At 46.0% G+C, this 19,652-nt stretch overlaps 1 protein-coding gene across 1 annotated transcript; it reads left to right on the top strand.

The window, feature by feature from the left end:
* Positions 1–2,035: 2,035 nt before the first annotated feature.
* ABHD16A (abhydrolase domain containing 16A, phospholipase) lies at positions 2,036–17,445 on the top strand. The gene is made up of 20 exons (XM_081294136.1): positions 2,036–2,236; positions 3,415–3,471; positions 4,454–4,520; positions 4,766–4,852; positions 7,594–7,679; positions 9,435–9,508; positions 9,722–9,844; positions 11,414–11,528; positions 11,621–11,722; positions 12,738–12,801; positions 13,196–13,245; positions 13,600–13,723; positions 14,149–14,253; positions 14,469–14,532; positions 15,278–15,334; positions 15,480–15,542; positions 15,653–15,729; positions 15,812–15,910; positions 15,993–16,039; positions 16,249–17,445. The coding sequence occupies exons 1-20, from the start codon at positions 2,105–2,107 to the stop codon at positions 16,330–16,332; spliced, it is 1,677 nt and encodes a 558-aa protein (XP_081150262.1). The 5' UTR covers positions 2,036–2,104; the 3' UTR covers positions 16,333–17,445.
* Positions 17,446–19,652: the final 2,207 nt, after the last annotated feature.

Genomic DNA, 19,652 nt, shown 5'->3' with positions numbered 1-19,652 from the left:
TTTGCTGATTATTTTTGATGAAATTCTTCATACCAGACTATATATGAGGTACAACTATATAAAAGCTAAAACTGTGATATATATATATATATATATATATATATATATATATATATATATATTTATTTATTTATTTATTTATTTTTTGGGGGTACTGGGGATTAAACCCAGAGGGATTTTACCACTGAGTCATATCCCCATCCTTTTATTAAAATTTTTTTTAAAATTTTGAGACAGGGTCTTACTAAGTTGCTTAGGGCCTTACTAAGTTGCTGAGGCTGGCCTCAAACTTGCAATCCTCCTGCCTGAGCCTCCCAAGTTGCTGGGATTACAGGTATGGGGCACTGCTGCTGGCAAACTGTGGTATATTTACAGGATGGAACACTGGATAGTAAAGAGAACAAACACAGCTCTGCTATGAAGTTGAATCTCACAAGTGTCATCAGAGTAAAAGAAGTCAGACACAAAGAATATGTATTGTGTGATTTTTATTTATATACAGTAAAAAAAATGGAAAACTAATGTGTGGGTGAGAAATTCAGAGAGTGGAATATCTTGGGGGGGGGCAGGTAGCAATTGGCAGGAATCCAGAGGTTCTTCTGGGTGCCATAATGATTTGTTCTTGACTTGGGTGCTGAATATATGGATTTATTCACATCCATCCCTTTTTTTTGTATATGTGTTTACTTCAATAAAAAACTAGAGTATATATATTATGTAGGTGTAAGATACAATGAAAATAAAACAAATCTGTATATATGTCAAGAAAGAGAACATTACCATTTCAATCAAAGTTACCTTATACTGTATACTATTTTAAATTTGGTCTTTGTCTTTCACTTGTTTTATTATTAAATTTTATGTGGTTTTGACTTTCATACAATGCTATCATATTCTATGTATTCTTATGTGGTTTTCTTTCTTTCCCTGAACATGATGGTTTGTTGTGCAATTCCTCCATGCTTGAGAGTGATAATTCATTCATTAAAAAAAAACAAGTATTACACATACTTTAACAATGTTGTTTTCCTATGATCCTCGTATGGCTCTTCATTTACTTAAGCCTTTGTTTACCTAGTTCAATAACTTTGTTTTTAAATATTTTTTTTAGTTGTAAATGGACCTTTATTTTATTTATTTATATGTGGTGCTGAGATTTTAACCCAATGCCTCATACATGTTAGGCAAGTGCTTCACCACTGAGCTACAATCCAGACTTCAAAAACTTTTTTTATATTTTTTTCTCATAAAAATCTAGCATTTCTTTTATTACGTATACTGCTAGACACCTTATCTTTTTTATAGCTCTTGTCAAGTGCTCCTAATCTTGTGTTTAGTTAGTTACTGGCACTAGGGACTGAACCCAGGAGCACTTTACCACTGAACTACATCCCCAGCTCCTTTTATTAATTTACTTATTTTGATACTGGGTCTCACCAAATTACTAAGGCCTCCCTAAATTCCTGAGGTTAATCTTGAACTTGCGATCCTGCCTCGGAGTCCTAACTTGTTGGGATTACAGGTGTGTGCCACAGTGCCGGCAGTGCTCCTAATCTTTTTTTTTTTTTTTTTTTTTTTTTTAAAGAGAGAGAGAGAGAGAGAGAGAGAGAGAGAGAGAGAGAGAGAGAGAGAGAGAGAGAGAGAGAGAGAATGAATTTTTAATATTTATTTTTTAGTTCTCGGCGGACACAACATCTTTGTTTGTATGTGGTGCTGAGGATCGAGCCCGGGCCGCACGCATGCCAGGCGAGCGCGCTACCGCTTGAGCCACATCCCCAGCCCGAGTGCTCCTAATCTTAACCAGGGTTTCTGCTATCACTATAGAGTCTGTTCATATTAGAAAATAGAAAGAATGATTTAACAATTCCGGACAATTTTCTAAATTTCCCCGTTGCAAACGCTTCCTATTAATTTCTGACCATTGCTGTACCCGTAGGTCCAACAGCGCGAAACCCTTCCCAGTAAGCGCTGAGAAAGTCCCGACTCAGCACGAGGCGGAGCCGGTACGTGTTGACGTCAAGGGCACGCAACACCTCAGAGGCAGGGGAGGGCGGGGCCAGTAGGGGGACCTGCTGCTGGAAGAGCAGCGGCCCGAGCCGGGGCCATGGCGAAGCTACTGAGCTGCGTTCTCGGCCCCCGGCTCTACAAAATCTACCGGGAGAGGGACTCAGAAAGGGCCCCATCCAGCGTCCCCGAGACTCCAACTTCAGTCACTAATCCCCCTACCAGCTCCTGGGTGAGTCGAGTTCCTCCCTGGTCAAAAACATGGTACAGCCCAAACCTTTTACGGCCTTTGCTCCCCAGAAGTGCCCACTATTGGAAATAAGGGGAGTCGGCTTGTCAAGCCGGTTGTCCGAAAAGTCTGCGCTGTTTGTGTTTCCAGGGTTCAAGTCACGCCTATGGACTACCCGCCTTCTCTCTTCATCGTTGTTTGAGCACTGCTTTCTCATTCCACTACCAGTCTTTGCTTTTTCCTCCCCGCATCCCCCCCACCCCATCTGTCATGGTTCATGCCGGCCCCACTTGGGTCTCAAGTCCTGCAAGAGACCCTGTGCGATTGGGGATCCGGTGGATTTTGCCGTCATACTCCCAATTTCTTCTTCGGTTTCCTTTGGTGCCTCTCCGGGCTTTGTTTATTTTTCCCTTTAACCTGGCATTGAGTTTCAAAATGACTTCTGCGCATCATGTATCTGCCTATCATGTATCTGCCGTTCTCCCCCCCACACACACACCCTCCAAACCTAGCCTGGAGACCCCAGGGTCATTGCATTTACGAAATCTGCGGGTAGTGATAGGCTATTCCCCTATTCTCTTCCTTTTATTGTTAGTCTCAAGTTATGTTTACTAACCTCTACAAACTGCCCACTCCTAGCCACGTTCTTTCTTTTCTTTTCTTTTTAATATTTTATTTTTTAGTTGTAGTTGGACACAATACCATTATTTTATTTATTTTTATGTGGTACAGAGGATCAAACCCAGGGTCTCGCACATGCTGGGCGAGTGCTCTACCACTGAGCCACATCTTTTCTTAATCAACCTACTCTTATTTCTGTTGCTCTTCTTTCCCTCTTAGAATTGTCATGGTGTCTCTCCTTTCTTCTCACTAACCCTGCTCCCTGTAGGGACATGCTCAACCCATTTGCAACTGGGTTGTGAAAAAGAAGCAAAAGTTGCCCAATACTGCTTTCACTTTTGCTTATAAGTCCAGCACCCTGAGCTTGTTCTCATGGTCAAGGATGGGAAATCATGTTCAGGGTGGGGGTGGGGAAGAAAGTCTTTTGTAGAGGCTAGGAGTGTCTCAAGAGAGATAGCCAAGCAGGGTAGAACCAAAGGATGCATATTAGGGCTTTTGAAAGGGAAGAGGTAAGACTTTTTAATGGTCAGGGTCCTTAATGGGGCCATCTATTTTGGCAGGATACATACTATCAGCCCCGTGCCCTGGAGAAACATGCGGACAGCATCCTGGCACTGGTATGTCTACCCCAGCATCTGCTATTCACTGCATCTTTTCAGACCCAGCTGCCCTCTTGAACTTACTCTTCCCCAGGCCTGGGAGAAAGCAGTGCCCCTGGGGGTTGAGGGTGCTCTGAGCTTTGCTGCAGACCTTTCCAACACACACACACAGACACACTCTCAAGCGTGTACAGTTGGCACTCCCCTTTGTATGAAGCAAAACTTTCTCTGGGGCAGCCTAAACCCTGAGGAAAACATGTTTACTCTTGGGACCATCTGCAGGTGCTAAGTCCTGCAGTCCCCTGTGACCTGTCCTCCCTGGCAACTAACCTCTTTGGCTGCAGAGACAGCTGTTCTCTCTGGCAGGGTTCCTATGGTGACGTTTGCACATCTCTGGTCCCTGGGGACCAGGCCAGGGACTGTCCTGAGCAGGGCCAATTGAAAAGACTTGATTAACTGGAGTAGTTAGAGACTGGTCTTTTTTTTTTTTTTTTTTTTTTTTAAAGAGAGAGGGGGAGAGAGAGAATTTTTTTTTAATATTTTTTTTTTAAAGAGAGAGTGAGAGAGGAGAGAGAGAGAGAGAGAAGAGAATTTTTAATATTTATTTTTAGTTCTCGGCGGACACAACATCTTTGTTGGTATGTGGTGCTGAGGATCGAACCCGGGCCGCACGCATGCCAGGCGAGCGCGCTGCCGCTTGAGCCACATCCCCAGCCCTGAGACTGGTCTTTAAATATGATGAGATTTTGTCTGGGAATGATTAGAGGAATAAAATAGAATCTGCACCTAGTTTTCCCAGCCTGCATTATGCTATGATGCCCTACCTTTCAACAAATATTAAGCACTTTCTGTGTGCATGATGTCATCCACAGAATAGATACTTGATATGATATTCCTCAGGTTATCTACCTTGCTCAGAGTCCAGGCCTGGAAATGGTAGACCAGTATGCATGTGTGCATGTGAGTATATTGATTGCCTGTCCCTATCTCTCTGCTGCAGGCTTCAGTCTTCTGGTCCATCTCTTATTACTCCTCTCCCTTCGCCTTCTTCTACTTGTACAGGAAAGGTCAGTGTGGTTTCAAAGGTGGTGGGGCAGGAAATGGGCAGGTTGTTGGCAGGTGAACCACCCCCCTAAAGAGGAAAGAGAACCTGTGAGGATGGCTTGGCTTCCCTCTTCCATCAGGCATATATTCTTCCTCTCAGGGTGTGGCTGTTCCAAAGAGAGGTGTTGAGGGAGATTGGGGGCTAGTGGGGAAGAAGAGCTAAGGAGCACTGTGGAGAGCTTCTCATATCATCCCTCTCCCCTCCCAGGTTACTTGAGTTTGTCCAAAGTGGTGCCATTTTCTCACTATGCTGGGACATTGCTGCTGCTACTGGCAGGTGTGGCCTGCCTCCGAGGTAGGTGGAGAGGAAGCCTAGTTTGGATTTATCCATCACTGGGTAAATATTAAGTTATTTTTGCGAATACAGTTTGGTGCTGGGTCCTGAGGGGGAATAACCATGGATGGTCTAAAGCACAATCTTTTCTCTAAGGAGCTAGAGAAATTCCTGCACAAGTATAAATAAGAATATAGCATGCATCATTTATAATAATCCTATTGGAAACACCTCCAATGGTCATGACATATAGGATGGATAAATAATACTTTATGGTATAACCATAGAACACTACACAGCAATGCAAATGAACAAACTATATCTACACTTACTGCAGATGAATCTTACAAACATATGAAGTGGAAGAAGTGCACCATGATTTGATGTATGTAGTATGTTTTCACTTATATAAAATTTAAAAGGAATACTTATGTATGTAACAAGTCACTCAAAAGAACAAGTGCTTGCTTATTTTGAAAGTAAGGTGAATGATTCCCTGGGGTGGAGGAAATACAGGATGGGAAGACTCCTGACTGGAAGTAGCTCTCTTGAACTGGGTGATAGTCACATCAATGTTTACTTTGTAGGGTCGTTTTTTTTTTTTTTTTGCGGGGGATACCCAGGAGTGTTAGACCACTGAGCTACATCCCCAGCCCTTTTTATTTTTTATTTTAAGATAGCATCTTTTTAAGTTACCCAGCTGGCCTCAGTCTCTTGAGTAGCTGGGATTATAGGTATGTGCCACCACACCTCACTTGCTTTGCATTTTTAAATTTTGAATGTGTGTTTTATGTACATATGTTTCATCTTATTAGTAAAAACAAAACAAAAAGGCAAAACAAGTCATTGAGACTCGGTGGGTACATATTAATGACCACCAGGTGAGGGAGATGCTTCAGAGTGTGGGGTTGGGGCTGGATGGTTACAGTTGGGGTCACTCAGGTAAGGGCCCCCTGCCTGAGGCATTCTTACCCCTGATCTCTGTTTGGCTGGGCTCCCTCCTCTGAGTGACTTTTCCTGACCACTTGTCTCAAAAGTAGCTTATACTACTCAAGTTTCATCTTAATTTTTTATTTATTTTTAATTTAGAAAAAAAACCCAAAAATCTAGAGAACAAAATATTTTAAATATTACAATGCTTGTGTGTTTTGCTATTTGCCTTGGTTACCTTTTTTGGGGAGGCGGGTACCAGGGATTAAGCTCAGGGGCACTCAACCACTGAGACATATCCCCAGCCCTTTTTGTATTTGATTTAGAGACAGGGTCTCACTGAGTTGCTTAGTGCCTCACTGCTGCTGAGGTTGGCTTTGAACTCTTGAACTTCCTGCCCCAGCCTCCCAAACCACTGGGATTACAGGTGTGCACCACCACACCCGGTTTATTACCTTTTTTTTAAATCTTTATTTTATTTATTCATTTTTATGTGTTGCTGAGGATCGAACCCATCGCCTCACATGTGCTAGGCAAGTGCTCTACCACTGAGCCAGAATCTCAACCCTGGTCTGTTACTTTTGTCAATAAAATATCAAAGCATTACAGTGGACTTGTATTTGCCATTGGAATCCTCCCAGCCCCACTTCCTCTTTGCCCAGAAATAATCATAGTTCATCTGGTGGACTATGATCTGGTCCATATTTTTGTACTTTTATGAATAATATACCTTCTTTTATCAAATCTAAGCTAACATTCATTGAAAAATGTATATTAATTTTAGAGTTTTCAAATATTAAAACAATTCTTCTTAGAATCTATGAAATATGGTAAGAATCTATAAACAATACAGTGTGATTTTGTGCATTTTACATTTTTGGCATAGGTGGCATTGCTCCATACAAATCATTCTGTATCTTGCTTCTTTTCTCATTGTCATATTGTTCAGGGGCATTACCCTTGAAAAAGTTCTAGTTCATTCTGGTTTTATTGTTGTTGTAGCACTTAGACCACTCTGACAATTTTTTAAAAAGTTTATTGACTTTTCCTGGTTCCACCTCACCCCTATCAGAATGCCAGCTCTTTGAGGCAGGGAGCTATGCATCTCATTTCCTGCCTGTCTCCCCTGGGTAGAACAGTCCCTGGCATACAACACCTGCCAGGTCAGTGAGCAGTAAGGAGAAAAGTTGGGATTTGATATTTCTCAGCAGTAAGGGAGAGTGGATGTGATCCTGAAGGGGGAGAGGAGTCAGCACTGAGAATTGCTGCCCTTCCCAATGGGAAGGAGAAAAGAGGCAGGAGAGAGGCAGTGTGGGAATCCTAAGGAAGCCAGGGCAAGCCCAGGAAGCAATGGAAGAAAGAATCTGGAGGGACAGGAAGAATGCTGAGTGGAGCAATTGAAGAGAATAAGGACAGAGGAAGGGTACATAGATTCAGTGATGAGATAATTATGGGCAAGGGCAAGAGAGTGTGAAGCCAGATGGCAAGGGTTAGAACATACAGAAAGCAAGCACTGGGTGACAGTGTTTTAAGACCAAGGAGAATGAACATTCTGAAAGATGGAAGCTTGCTAGTCTATAAAGAAACAAAATGAATCTCCAGCACCGAAAGAAAAAAATAGAGAAACTGAAGAAGCTAAGGAATTAAAGAATTCTTTAGCCTTTTGCTGGATGTGGAAGAAGGAGGAAGGTCTGTTTCCCGACATTGTAGGCTCTCAGTTCCTTTTTCTCTTACCTTTCCTTCCAGGGCTTTCTTACCCATCTCTCCCTAAGACCAAGACATCTTCCTTCCTTGTTTTCCCAATAAACTACTTCCTGTCCTCTCTCTGCCAGGCATTGGCCGCTGGACCAACCCCCAATACCGGCAGTTCATCACCATCTTAGAAGCAACACATCGGAACCAGTCTGCAGAAAATAAGGTGAGAAGTTCTAGGAAAGGTGTCAGACAACATACCCTGCTAGCAGCTTCCTCAGCTGCCCCCAGAGTTCCAGGCACCAGCTTCTGCCAGGAGGAGGTGGTGTGCTTTGCCACCCACCACACTGGGTCTTTGCCTGCAAATATTGCTGTGTCCTTTCCCTACTCCATAAATGAACTGTCCTCGCTATCACTTCTTATGAATATTCTGTTAGAACAACCCTCTTCCTCTCCACTTTCAATCCACAAGAATTGTCTAGAGGTAGAAACATTCATAATATTTCTTTCTTCTTCTTCTTTTTTTTTTTTTTTTTGCAGTACTGGGGATTAAATTCAGCATCTCAGAGATGTTAGGCAAGCGCTTGTACTACTGAGCTAAATCCCCAGCCCTCCATAATATTTCTTGGGAGAGTTTTCTATCACAGTAACTCAGTTCTATAAATATTTGTTTTTGTTGTATGCATTGAACACCATGCTAGCTTTGTTTGGGGATGGGACAAGATGGACAGGCATAGCTACTCCTATGCCCGAGAGCACAGTGTGGCTCCAGGAGGCAGAAAAGCCAGGGCACAATGTCCTTGAAGTTCTGCCAGGTTTGCCAGTGCTGGAGTGTGATTATCTTTGAAAAGGGGCTATGGGGCCCCATGAAGCTCCTTCCTGTTTCTGGGATCAGATAGCTATGATTACCATCATTGCCTTGATGATTACTCCATACCACCATTTATGGAGCTGTGTAATAATGCTCTGTACCTTGCCACTGTTCTGAGACATTTTGCATAATGCATATGTCCTTTCTAATTCTCATAACAGCTGTGTGAGGTAGCATAATTACCCTCATTTGTACATCTGAAGAAACATAGGCAAAAAGAGAGGTTAAGTGACCTGTGCAGAGTCACAGAGCAAGGAAGTGGCTGAGTCTAGATTTGAGAGCAGATCTGAACAAAGCCTGGCTGAAATTGGCTTTTCTTCATTTTGTTTTGTTTTGTCATTTATATTTTTGTACAATTTTTATATTGCTCTCTCTTAGTCAAGTTATTTTTGAAAATATCAAGAATTTCTCTGACAGGAGGAAAAAAAAACCTCCTCAAAATAGAGAGCCAGAGCTCTGGGGGTGGGGGAGGAACACAGTACAGCATGAAGATACAGCTCCCATTGCCCACAGAAAGCATGTGGGCTAACACAGCAGGGTGACCAGAGGCACAGATGGTCTGTGTGGCAGAACTGGCCCCTGGCTGCAGGAGTCGAAGAGAGGGAGCTGGCTGTGTGAATGGAATAGTCAGAGCTTTTTTTTCCAGAATAGAGCCCATTGTGGTGACTTCCCTCCTGACACTCAGCCATGAGACCATCAGTTTGATCTGCTGGGGGATTTCTGAGCCACCAAGATGGCACCATTTAAGGCATCCAGGTAGAGAAGGGAATGTGACCAGCCAATGGGCCCCCACTCTCTATATCTGAAGCACCTGCTAGGGGTGGGTCAGTCTTAGATTCTTTAAAAAGAAAAGTTAGTTTCCTTGTCTGGAAGAGGGAAGATGGGTCAGCACTGATGCTCAAATAAGACATCTGTCTTTCCCAATTGTTCTAGTCATAGTAGAGTTTCCATCTGAGAACTTGGAGGGTGCTGACCTCCACTTGGTCTCCTGTGACGTGTGGAGGCCAGGCCTGTGGATGACAAGGATGTTGAGGGTGGATGGGGACCACCCACCCTCAGTTCTGAATCCCCCTTTTCCTCTCCAACTCTTTTATACCCTGCTCACCACAGAGGCAGCTTGCCAACTACAACTTTGACTTCAGGAGCTGGCCAATTGACTTCCACTGGGAAGAACCCAGTAGTCGGTGAGACCCCAGTCCTTTTACTCTATCCCTTCCTTGGAACTGTCTCAAGATAATCCCTGTACTGCTTGTCCCTGCCCTCCATCCCCTCTCAGGTCCCAGTGCTTGTCTTCTAGTGCCACCTTCTCATTCCTAGACCCCCACCTTTCTCTGGACCTCAGATATCCAGCTTTCTTTTCTTGACCCTATCTTCCCTTACTTCTTTCTCTTTCTCAGGAAGGAGTCTCGAGGGGGCCCTTCCCGCCGGGGTGTGGCCCTACTTCGCCCAGAGCCCCTACACAGGGGAACAGCAGACACCCTCCTCAATCGTGTTAAGAAGCTGCCTTGTCAGATCACCAGGTGGGACATGATGCGGGAGGGAGGCCAGCAGGGTAGAGAGGACATGGGGTAAGGATCCTAGGACTGGTACTCCATCATAAAATGGCTGTCATTTATTGATTGGGCCTAGGGCCAAGTGCTTGTGTGTATCATTTGTGGTGAAGAAGTTTTTATCCACATTATGTGTGAAGAAAATACTCAGAGAGGACCAAAATCTCACAGGTGAAGAACTGGGATATTAACACAGCTCTGTCTGACACAAAAGCTCTTTCAGTGTGACTGAGAAGGAACAGTGGGGTTGGGGGTGGAAAGGAAACACATCATCTTTAGCTGGAGCAGGCTCTAGTGCACTTCTGTGTAACCATCCTGGCTGCTTCGCTCCTTGGTTCTTCCACCCTGGCCCTTGGCCCCACTGTGCCTCAGTTTCTGCATCTGTGAGTAGCCTGCCTTATAGAGTTCTTGGGGAAAATAAGTAGGGTAACATTTCTGAAGGACTTATACCTTGCCTGGGTGCCTGTGCCAAGTAAGTCTTAGTTTATTGATGACAGAATAACAACAGCAACCACTCATATCTTACACCAAAGCAGATGCTGGGCATTTTCTTTTGTGGGGAGATGGGGCATTTTCTAGAATGCTAAGGAAGGGGTTGGACTAAGGGGTTGATTGTTGACAGTGTGCTGATCAGTAGATGGGCAAGCCAGATTTGAGGACTTGTTTTTGAGGTACTTGAGAGGCCTCACGCATGCCAGGAAAGCGCTTTACCACTGAGCCTTATCCCCAACCCCTCAGATTTGAGGTTTTGAAGGGGATGCTAGAGAGTTTGTGAGACATTCTGGGGCTGTCCAACTTCAAGGTTAACTGGAAATTGTCAATCATCTTTTTCAGGAATAGCACGTACCATATCTTATCTGTCTAGATTAGAAAGTTTGTTCAATAATTATTTATTAAGCCCCTACTCTACAGTGCTTTAGGTACCTCCTATGTGGCAAGTACTGGGCATATTGCATTATACAAAATAGCCAGGTCTCTGCCCTGATGGAGTTTGTGGTCTAGTTTGATGTCTTTCAAACTATGGATTTTGACCCACTAGTCAATCTTTTTTTTTTTTTCCTTTTTTTTTTAAAGAGAGAGAGAATTTTTTTAATATTTATTTTTTAGTTTTCAGTGGACACAACATCTTTATTTTTATGTGGTGCTGAGGATCGAACCCAGCGCCCCACGCATGCCAGGCGAGCTTGTTACCGCTTGAGCCACATCCCCAGCCCTTAAATGTGTTTTTAACAGTGATATTTTCAATTTACAATGATTTTGTTGGGCTGTAACCACCTTATAAGTTGAGGAGCATCTGTGTATATATGTATATAGTGGGCCATAGTAGAAAATGTACATATTTACAATTCTTACAGTTAAAAAAAAAGTTTCAAAAACACCAACCTAGCACATATATTATTTCATTAAGTCCTGAAAGAGGACTGTGAAGCTGTGAAGGTCAGTGGTGAAGCAGGCTCACCATTCTGACAATGCTAGAGCTGAGTCAATATCCAGGCCCCACTGGGGACTTGGGGGTTCATTAATCCATGTTTCCTACAGCTACCTGGTGGCACACACTTTGGGGCGCCGGATGCTATATCCAGGCTCTGTATACCTGCTCCAGAAGGCCCTCATGCCTGTGCTGCTCCAGGGCCAGGCCCGGTTGGTGGAAGAGGTGAGGCCCCCTGTCTTGCCCCCTGCTGGCCCTTCTCTTCCCCAGAGATGTAGCCTCTTGCTCCTCACAACCTGGCCATTACATCTCCCTAGTGTAACGGCCGCCGGGCAAAGCTGCTGGCCTGTGATGGCAATGAGATTGACACCATGTTTGTGGATCGGCGGGGGACAGCTGAGCCCCAGGGACAGAAGCTGGTGAGAGACCACAGGGACCAAAGGTGGTGTGCGGGGAGGGCAGTAGAGGCTCAGGGGACCCTAGTCATACAGACTTTCCCTGTGGCATCAGAGTGGGGAATAATCCAAGCTGTACCCTAAAACCCTCTATAGAAAAACTCTAAGACAGGGAAATACAAGTTCAAAAAATAATAATCATAGTTGTCACCACCAAGAACATTTATTCCATGTAAGACATATATTGTAATCTTCTTAACAATCCTGTGAGATAGGTACTTTTCACGTTAGCCCATTTTTATAGATGATGAAACTGAGGCACAGAATAACTTTCCTAGCTCATACAGTTAGTAAGTGGTAGCATTGTATGTGGATTAAGGCAGCCTGGCTCCAAAGTCTCCTGCTTCCATGAAGGAGCTCTGGAAAGAGCACTGACCCAGGAATCTAGGAGCTGGGTTCTAGGGCTAACTCTGCCTGCTATGGGAGTTCATGCAGGTCCCACCATCTCCGGGCTTCAATTTGGGACACCATGGAACTAGAGTTTATCTAATTAAAAGATTAAAGCCCAATGAAGGAGAAGGAGAAGGAAAGCAGTAGGCATGCCACAAAACAGGGACAGGCACAAAACAGACCAAAAGCTATGAAGGAAAGAAAATTCAGGCTCTGGGAGTGTAGCTCAGTGATAGAGCATTTGTGAGGCTTTGGGTTCAGTTTCCAGTGTGCTTGCGTGATCCATAATCCCATCCTCTCCTAAGAGCAGCCTACCTGGTGGCCTCCCAAGGGAAAATGGACATTGTACTGGGTGGTGGAGCGATCCAACTTGAGTCATCTTCCTCTGAGGGTCCAGTTTGCCAAGCATTTGTAGTCACTTTGCCTCTCATCTTATGGACTTTGTGGAATGATAAGTTTTTATTTACCTCAAAAAAGAATAGGAACTTCCCTTTCCTCTTCCCTACACAGCTCTTCTCAGGCTGCCCTCCCTGTTCATGTGGGAATTTCCAGTGGATCTCTGAGCCCTGCCTTTCTGTCTCTTTCCTAGGTGATCTGCTGTGAGGGGAACGCCGGGTTCTATGAGGTGGGCTGTGTCTCCACGCCCCTGGAAGGTAGGCCATGGCTCAGCCCTCTTATTTCTGCTCTTTGGACTGGAATATACCTACCGCTCACACTGCTCTGATCTTCCCAGAACTAACCTTTACTTTCTCAGAGTGAGGTCTCGGTCTCTCACTTTTGGGGAAAAGTCCACTCCCCATTTGCTTTGTGAATCATATATTGTTCCCCTTTTCCGTATCCCCTACCTTTATTATGCTCTTCATTCTGTTCCATCACACAGTCATACATCTTTCCCTTCTGCTGCCTCAGAGTCTTTGGCATCATATCTCCTTATCCTGGGAAGGCTTGGAGCAATTTGCCTCTGAGTTTGGAGGGTACTTCTGCTGTCTTTCCCTCAGAGACAGAGAGGGCCATGAGGTTTCAGTCCCTCCTCCCCTTGTGTTACAGCTGGATATTCAGTCCTGGGCTGGAATCATCCTGGCTTTGCTGGAAGCACGGTGAGACCCTCTTTGCAATCCCTTTCTTTTCCAGAATTATTTCTGGTGAGCTACTGGAGGGGAGGAAATGGGGTGCAATTTCTGTGGGGCCTTCCATTCACTGAGGCTAGGTGCTGAGGGCTGGGAGGCTGTAAATGTGAAGGCAGCATGGGAGCTTCCCCCCCCCCACACTCACAGTTGGGGGCTGGCTGAAAGGCAGTGGATCTCAAACATTGTCCTCTCCCACCACCTTTTTCTTCCACATCTTCTCTGTTGCAGGGTGGCTGTAGGAAGGGTCCATATTAGGAGGATGCAGGTGGCAGGTGAGCTGGCCTTTGGTGTGACCCCCTCCTGCCTTTGCCCTTCCTCCTGCAGGGGGTGCCTTTTCCTCAGAATGAAGCCAACGCCATGGATGTGGTGGTCCAGTTTGCCATCCACCGCCTGGGTTTCCAGCCCCAGGACATTATCATCTACGCCTGGTCCATTGGTGGCTTCACTGGTACCAGTTTTCTTTCCACACGCCACTGTAGACACATTCATGCCCCCCACCTAGGAGAGGTGGAGAAATACACCAATGGCTCTGGATGGGGGTAGAGGCTCAAGGAAGAAGAGGGAGGAGTTAAAATCTCTAGGTGGGCCCAGGAGTAGATATCTAGTTGTATAAACTTCACCTTTCCTTCCTTCCTTGAAGTAGCCGAGGGTCCTTGGTGGGCAGTTCAGGGAAAGAGTATGTTCTGCCTACTGTCTTTCCATGCACTGGGATATCTTCTTCTCCAGATTGTGCCCTGGCCAAGTGAAGTGGGGTTTAAGGAGAGACCAGGGGATAACATCCTGGCTAGGGTGGGGTTGGCCCATGGGATGAGGGTGTGTATGGTAGGCAAGAGCATCTCTCAGTCCTTGCCTTCTTTCTTATTCTGCTACTAGCCACATGGGCAGCTATGTCCTACCCAGATGTAAGTGCTGTGATACTGGATGCCTCCTTTGATGACCTGGTACCCTTGGCTTTGAAGGTCATGCCAGACAGCTGGAGTGAGTACAGCTCCCAGGACTGTCCTTCCAGGGAAGGGGTGGGCTGGAATTAGGAGCTATTCTAACTGGAGATGGTTTTCATTTGTGTGCGTGGGAAGAATTAGGAAGGCTCAGACCTCTTATTTCTGCTCAGTTTTTTTCCTGTGAACAGTGGGGACCTCTGTGTTGGGCAAGGTCTTTGTCACTGCTATCCCTTCACCTTTATCCCACTCCAGGGGGCCTGGTGACCAGGACTGTGAGGCAGCATCTCAATCTAAACAATGCAGAACAACTGTGCAGGTGAGGGCAGGCAAGTGTCCAGCATCTCACTCACCCCCATTACCCACCAACCCATGCCACAGCACTGTTGGGCATTAATATACTGAAAATAGCCCTAAATGGAAAGCTGGCAAATAGCCACTGCCCCATGAGTTATCTGTCACACCCAGTCACACCTCAAATCCCCTGAACTTCCTCATGATCTGGCAGTCAATGGATTAGGGCCTGGCAGAGCAGGGCTCCCCCGCCTCAAGATCAAACTAAGCAATGCCTGCCTGCCTTTCTTTCTCTCTTTCTTCTTTCTTTAATAACGGGAATGGAACCCAGGGCACTCTTACCACTGAGCTACATCTCATCCTTTTTATATTTTATTTTTTTAGTTTTTGTAGTTGTAGATGGACAGAATGCCTTTATTTGTTTATTTTTATGTGGTACTAAGGATCAAACCCAGTGCCTCACACATGCTAGGCAAGTGCTCTGCCACTGAGCTACAGCCTCACTTCCTTCATTTTTATTTTTGAGACAGGGTCTCACTAACTTGCCGAGGGCCTCACTAAATTGCTAAGGCTGGCCTCAAACTTGTGATCCTCTTGCCTCAGCCTCTGCAGACACTTGGATTATAGGCATGTACCACCATGTCCTGACTGCCATGCCCATTTTAAATATTCTGACCTCACTCCTGGGTGAAGGCTAGCTTAGGATGGGGGTAGACAAGTTGTTACTTTTCTCCATCTGAGCTTTCCTTCCCTGCTGCTCTGTCCTGAAGGTACCAGGGCCCCGTGCTACTGATCCGGAGAACCAAGGATGAGATCATCACCACGACGTGAGTGCTTCGGAGCCTCTGCCCTCCCCAGACCTCAGAAATGGCTAGAAGTTGCCCCTGCCACCTCTGCCTACCAGAAACACAGCTTTTCAGATCCTTCCTTCCCAACCTCGAGCCCCTCCAGAGTAATTCTTCTCATCCTCAGGGTTCCTGAAGACATCATGTCCAACCGAGGCAATGACCTCCTTCTGAAGCTCCTACAGTTTCGGTGAGAGCTGGTAGATGGGGATAGACACTAGCATGGGGAGGGAGGGAAGTTTTGGGGTGAAGAGTGAAGTGAAATCAGTCCTAACCTCCTGTCTTGGTGCTTCTCTGTAGGTATCCTCGTGTGATGGCAGAGGAAGGTCTTCGTGTGGTGAGGCAGTGGCTGGAGGCCTCCTCACAGCTGGAAGAAGGTAAGAGGTACCTGATAAGGCTTGTGGCAGGGGCCTAACAAGGCCAGGTTGCTTATAGGTTTTCATTTCTCTCCCTGAACAGCCTCTATTTATAGCCGATGGGAGGTGGAAGAGGACTGGTGTCTGTCTGTCCTCCGTTCCTACCAGGCAGAACATGGGCCTGACTTCCCCTGGAGTGTGGGTAAGGAGGGCAAGTGAGGAGAGTCCAAGAAGGGGCTGAATACCTAAGCACCTGGCCAGGTTTAAGTGCCTCTTCTCTGCAGGGGAGGACATGAGTGCAGATGGACGGCGGCAGCTGGCTCTGTTTTTGGTGAGCTCAGTGAGAAGCAGTGGAAGGGGACTGAATGGAAGGGGTCACATATAGAGTTTGGGGACAGGGGATCCCTTGTAAGCAATAGAAGTGGCAGCTTTCATAGAGTGGTGAATTTGGAGGGTGGAGGATGGGAAGTGAGGAGGGTGTCCAATGGCTTCTGCTGCCTATGGTGCTCTGTGCCCACTTGCCCCACCCCCTTTCCTCAGGCTCGGAAGCATCTGCACAATTTTGAGGCCACACACTGCACCCCACTTCCTGCCCAGAACTTCCAGATGCCCTGGCACCTCTAGGGACCACATTGGAACACATGGAAGAACAGGATGGGGGAGACATGAGGGAGGACCCTCTTATTCGTGATTCTCTATGTTCATGTTGCTGTTTGTAGTTTGTGGAAAGTGGGGGACCATCCCCCTCCTTACCACAGTTCCTTTTGCACGTTTCCCCTCATTCACGTGACAGCACCTAACCTTCCCCTATACATATCCTGCATTAAATGAATGGATTATTCCTAATAATTAATATAAAAAGGTATTTTTTCTACTATCTGGCTAATTGTGTGACTTCACAGATGTTCAGCTAGGGGATGGTACTGGGGAGAGCAGAGGCCCCAAAGGGCCAGGCTTTGGGAAAACCATAACTCCAGACAATTAGCTTAACTTTCCCCATCTCTGTGTACCCCTTGGCCTTCAACCACAATCTGAGCTGTCCTCATGCAGCAGGTCCCAAAGCCTAACCTTTCCCTGGAGTGCCTAGGGTTATCACAGCTGTACAGCTTCCCTAGCTTCTCCTTCCTCCTTCCTCGGTCTCTCCTGCATACCACAGCCCTAGGAGCCTGTGGTTGCCCCCTCTAACTTATAACCTGTTTACAAAGTGTTTTCTAGTATTTGATTTCACCTATTCAACTTCTCTGCTGATTTCCAGGTCCAGTTTGTATGGTGTCACTCTCAGCCCCTACAGCCATCCTTGCTCAGCTCTTCTCATCCCAACAAGGAGTGAGAAGCAGTCTGTTCTTTTTTGGAGTCTTATGCAGCAAAACCTGTCCACTTTCCTCACCATGTCATCAAAACTGTCCTCCCAGTTTTGCAATTCAACACAGAGCTTGCCAGGGACCTTAATGCCAGGAGCCAAGGACACCTGTCTTCCCAGAGCCATGCTTTATCTTTTGGACAGCTCTGTTAGAAAATTCTTAGGTTAGTCAGATCCAGTAGTGCATACCTGTAATCCCAGTGGCTCAGGAGGTAAAGGTAGATGATGGATCTGAAGTTTAAGGCTATCATGAGCAACTTAGGGATACCATGTCTCAAAAAAGGGGTGAGTATATAGCTTAGTGGTAGAATGACCCTGGGTTCAATCCTCAATGCTGCAAATAATAATAATAATAATGAAGGAAAAGAAAGAAAGAAGGAAAGAAAAATAAAGTTGTTAGATTTAACCTGAGGAAATCGATTCCCAAAAATTTCTAATCCTTGGACCTTATGTAATAGAATATATTCCTCTTCCATCCAACAGTTTGTGGCTTGGCTACCTTCTTCCCTCAGAAACTTCTGTTTTTCAGATGATATACCCCCAAGTTTACTATACTACCTAGTAACCATCGTTAGGTATAAGATGCTTAACATGAGCGAAAATGTTCTGATGTTTTAATTATAGTCTCTGGCTGATTTCTGTGTCTTCTCCAACTCCAATGCATGACCCTCCTCTAATCTGGGGGACAGAGGCTATGTCTGCCCCAGCAGCTCAGCAACTCCTTAAGAGGGTATTCCCTCTCCACAGGAAAGGGAGATCTGAGACGTATCAGGTGATATGGGCCTGAAATTTGGGGTTAGAGGGGAGGTGACTATAATTCAGAATGCTGTGCCTTTTGCAAGTTTGATCCTGACACCCTTCTCCTCTGTCTCATCCCAGGGGGTAATGGGATGGGAAGCGTGGAACAGGAAGCTGTGGGACCAGCTGCATGGTTCTGAATCTCACTCTCCCAGATGCATCAGGACAGTTAATCTCTTGGAAACAAAGACTTTGTTCAGCCAAGGAAACCTTCTTAAGTGCAAATAGGGGGTACCCATTTCTGTCACCCATACCCTGGAGACAAGAACTCCCATTTCCTAGCCCTGTATAGGCATTAGGGACATTGTAGACTTTCCCTAAAGCCACTTTTGCCCCACCTTTCTACACATACTATAGAGAACAGTGGATGACAAGAGGGGACCCTTGGATTCCTCAAATGGGTAAGGGTAGGGGAGGACCAACATGTTGATTTTCCTAAAAGTATCCCACTCAGGAGCCTCAGTCTATGTCAGATTATTCCACACCTGATAAGGTCAGAGTAGCTAAATAGAACCCCCTTCATCTTGGGATGGGACCAGCTCCTGGTCCACTCCTCACTCTATACAGCAAGATTCCAGAAGAGGTCAGCTGAGATGCCCACCACACAGCTGCTGGGGCTCTCTGGATCCTCCTCTACTGGGCACCAAGCAAGGCCTGAATACCCAGGCACCTGAGGAGCTGGGAAAATGGCATGAGAGTGGAGGCTAGATGGCAAGTTAGAGTCTGGCAGGAAACCTGGAAAGAAGGGGGCAGGTCCCTGGACAGGGCCATGCTTTATCCTACCTTATCTCATTGACCCAAGCTTTGCCTTCAGCTGCTCCAAGTGTGAGGTTCTGACTTGGCTCTGGGCTGGGCTGTGTGTTTGAGAGTTTGCTCCACAAGCCCGGGAGGGGCATGTGTCTCTCCACAAAGCTGTCACAAGTAAGTGAGGGTCTTTCTGGTGAAGGATCCCTAGGGGGTGGGGCTCAGACTTTGCGGGTAGCGAAGTCCCCATCCATCCATCCATCCATCATCCATCCAATCAGGAAGCCAATCTAAAGACCCAGTCTAAAGTTCTGCAATCCCTCAACAGAACTTGCCTCATTCCAAGCTGAGGCAGGAGGATCACAAAGTTTAGGCCGGGTAACTCAGCGAGATCCTGTCTCAAAATAATAAAAAATAAATTTTAAAAAAGCTGGAGATGTAGCTTAGTGGTAAAGCATCCTGGAATCAATTCCCGGTAAAATAAGTAAATAAATAAATATTTAAAGGGCTGGCGATGTAGTTCAGTGGCAAAGTGCCCCTAGACTTGAATCTCAGTAACACTAATAAATAAGGAGAAAGGGAGGGAAAAAAAACCACCTTTCTCGCAGAGCCTACCCCTTTACGGCCCCGCCCTCCGTTTGCCAGGCCGGATTCCTCCAACTGTGGCCTTCAGTCCTCAGGCCCCACCTCCTCGCTTTCGTCACTCGGCTGCCTACCCCTAGGCGTCCTTAGTCCGGAGGGAGGAACAATCTGCTTGGATGTCTTCGTTCCTTGCTATCACCATAGCGACTGCTACAACGCCCCACCTCTTTACCCTAGGAAAGCTTCGGTGGAACTCATCACCACGAAAACGAACTCTCGCGGCGCTTAGCGTGTGCGGCCCCGCCCTGCCGCATGAACGAGGCAAGGAATAAAAAGAAGCAGGGGCTGGACTAATGATTCTGAGACCATGTCTGTCCGGCGGAGACGGCTCCCACCAAGCACCCGCCCTCCACTCCCGGGTCTTACTATAGGTTCTGCTCAAAGCTTGCGGGGCTGTAAC

This window comes from Spermophilus citellus, assembly GCF_964194105.1.
Source record: "Spermophilus citellus genome assembly, chromosome: 5".
NCBI lineage: Eukaryota > Metazoa > Chordata > Mammalia > Rodentia > Sciuridae > Spermophilus > Spermophilus citellus.
Note: the sequence above shows the minus strand (reverse complement) of the source record. Positions and strands in the feature narration are given on the sequence as shown.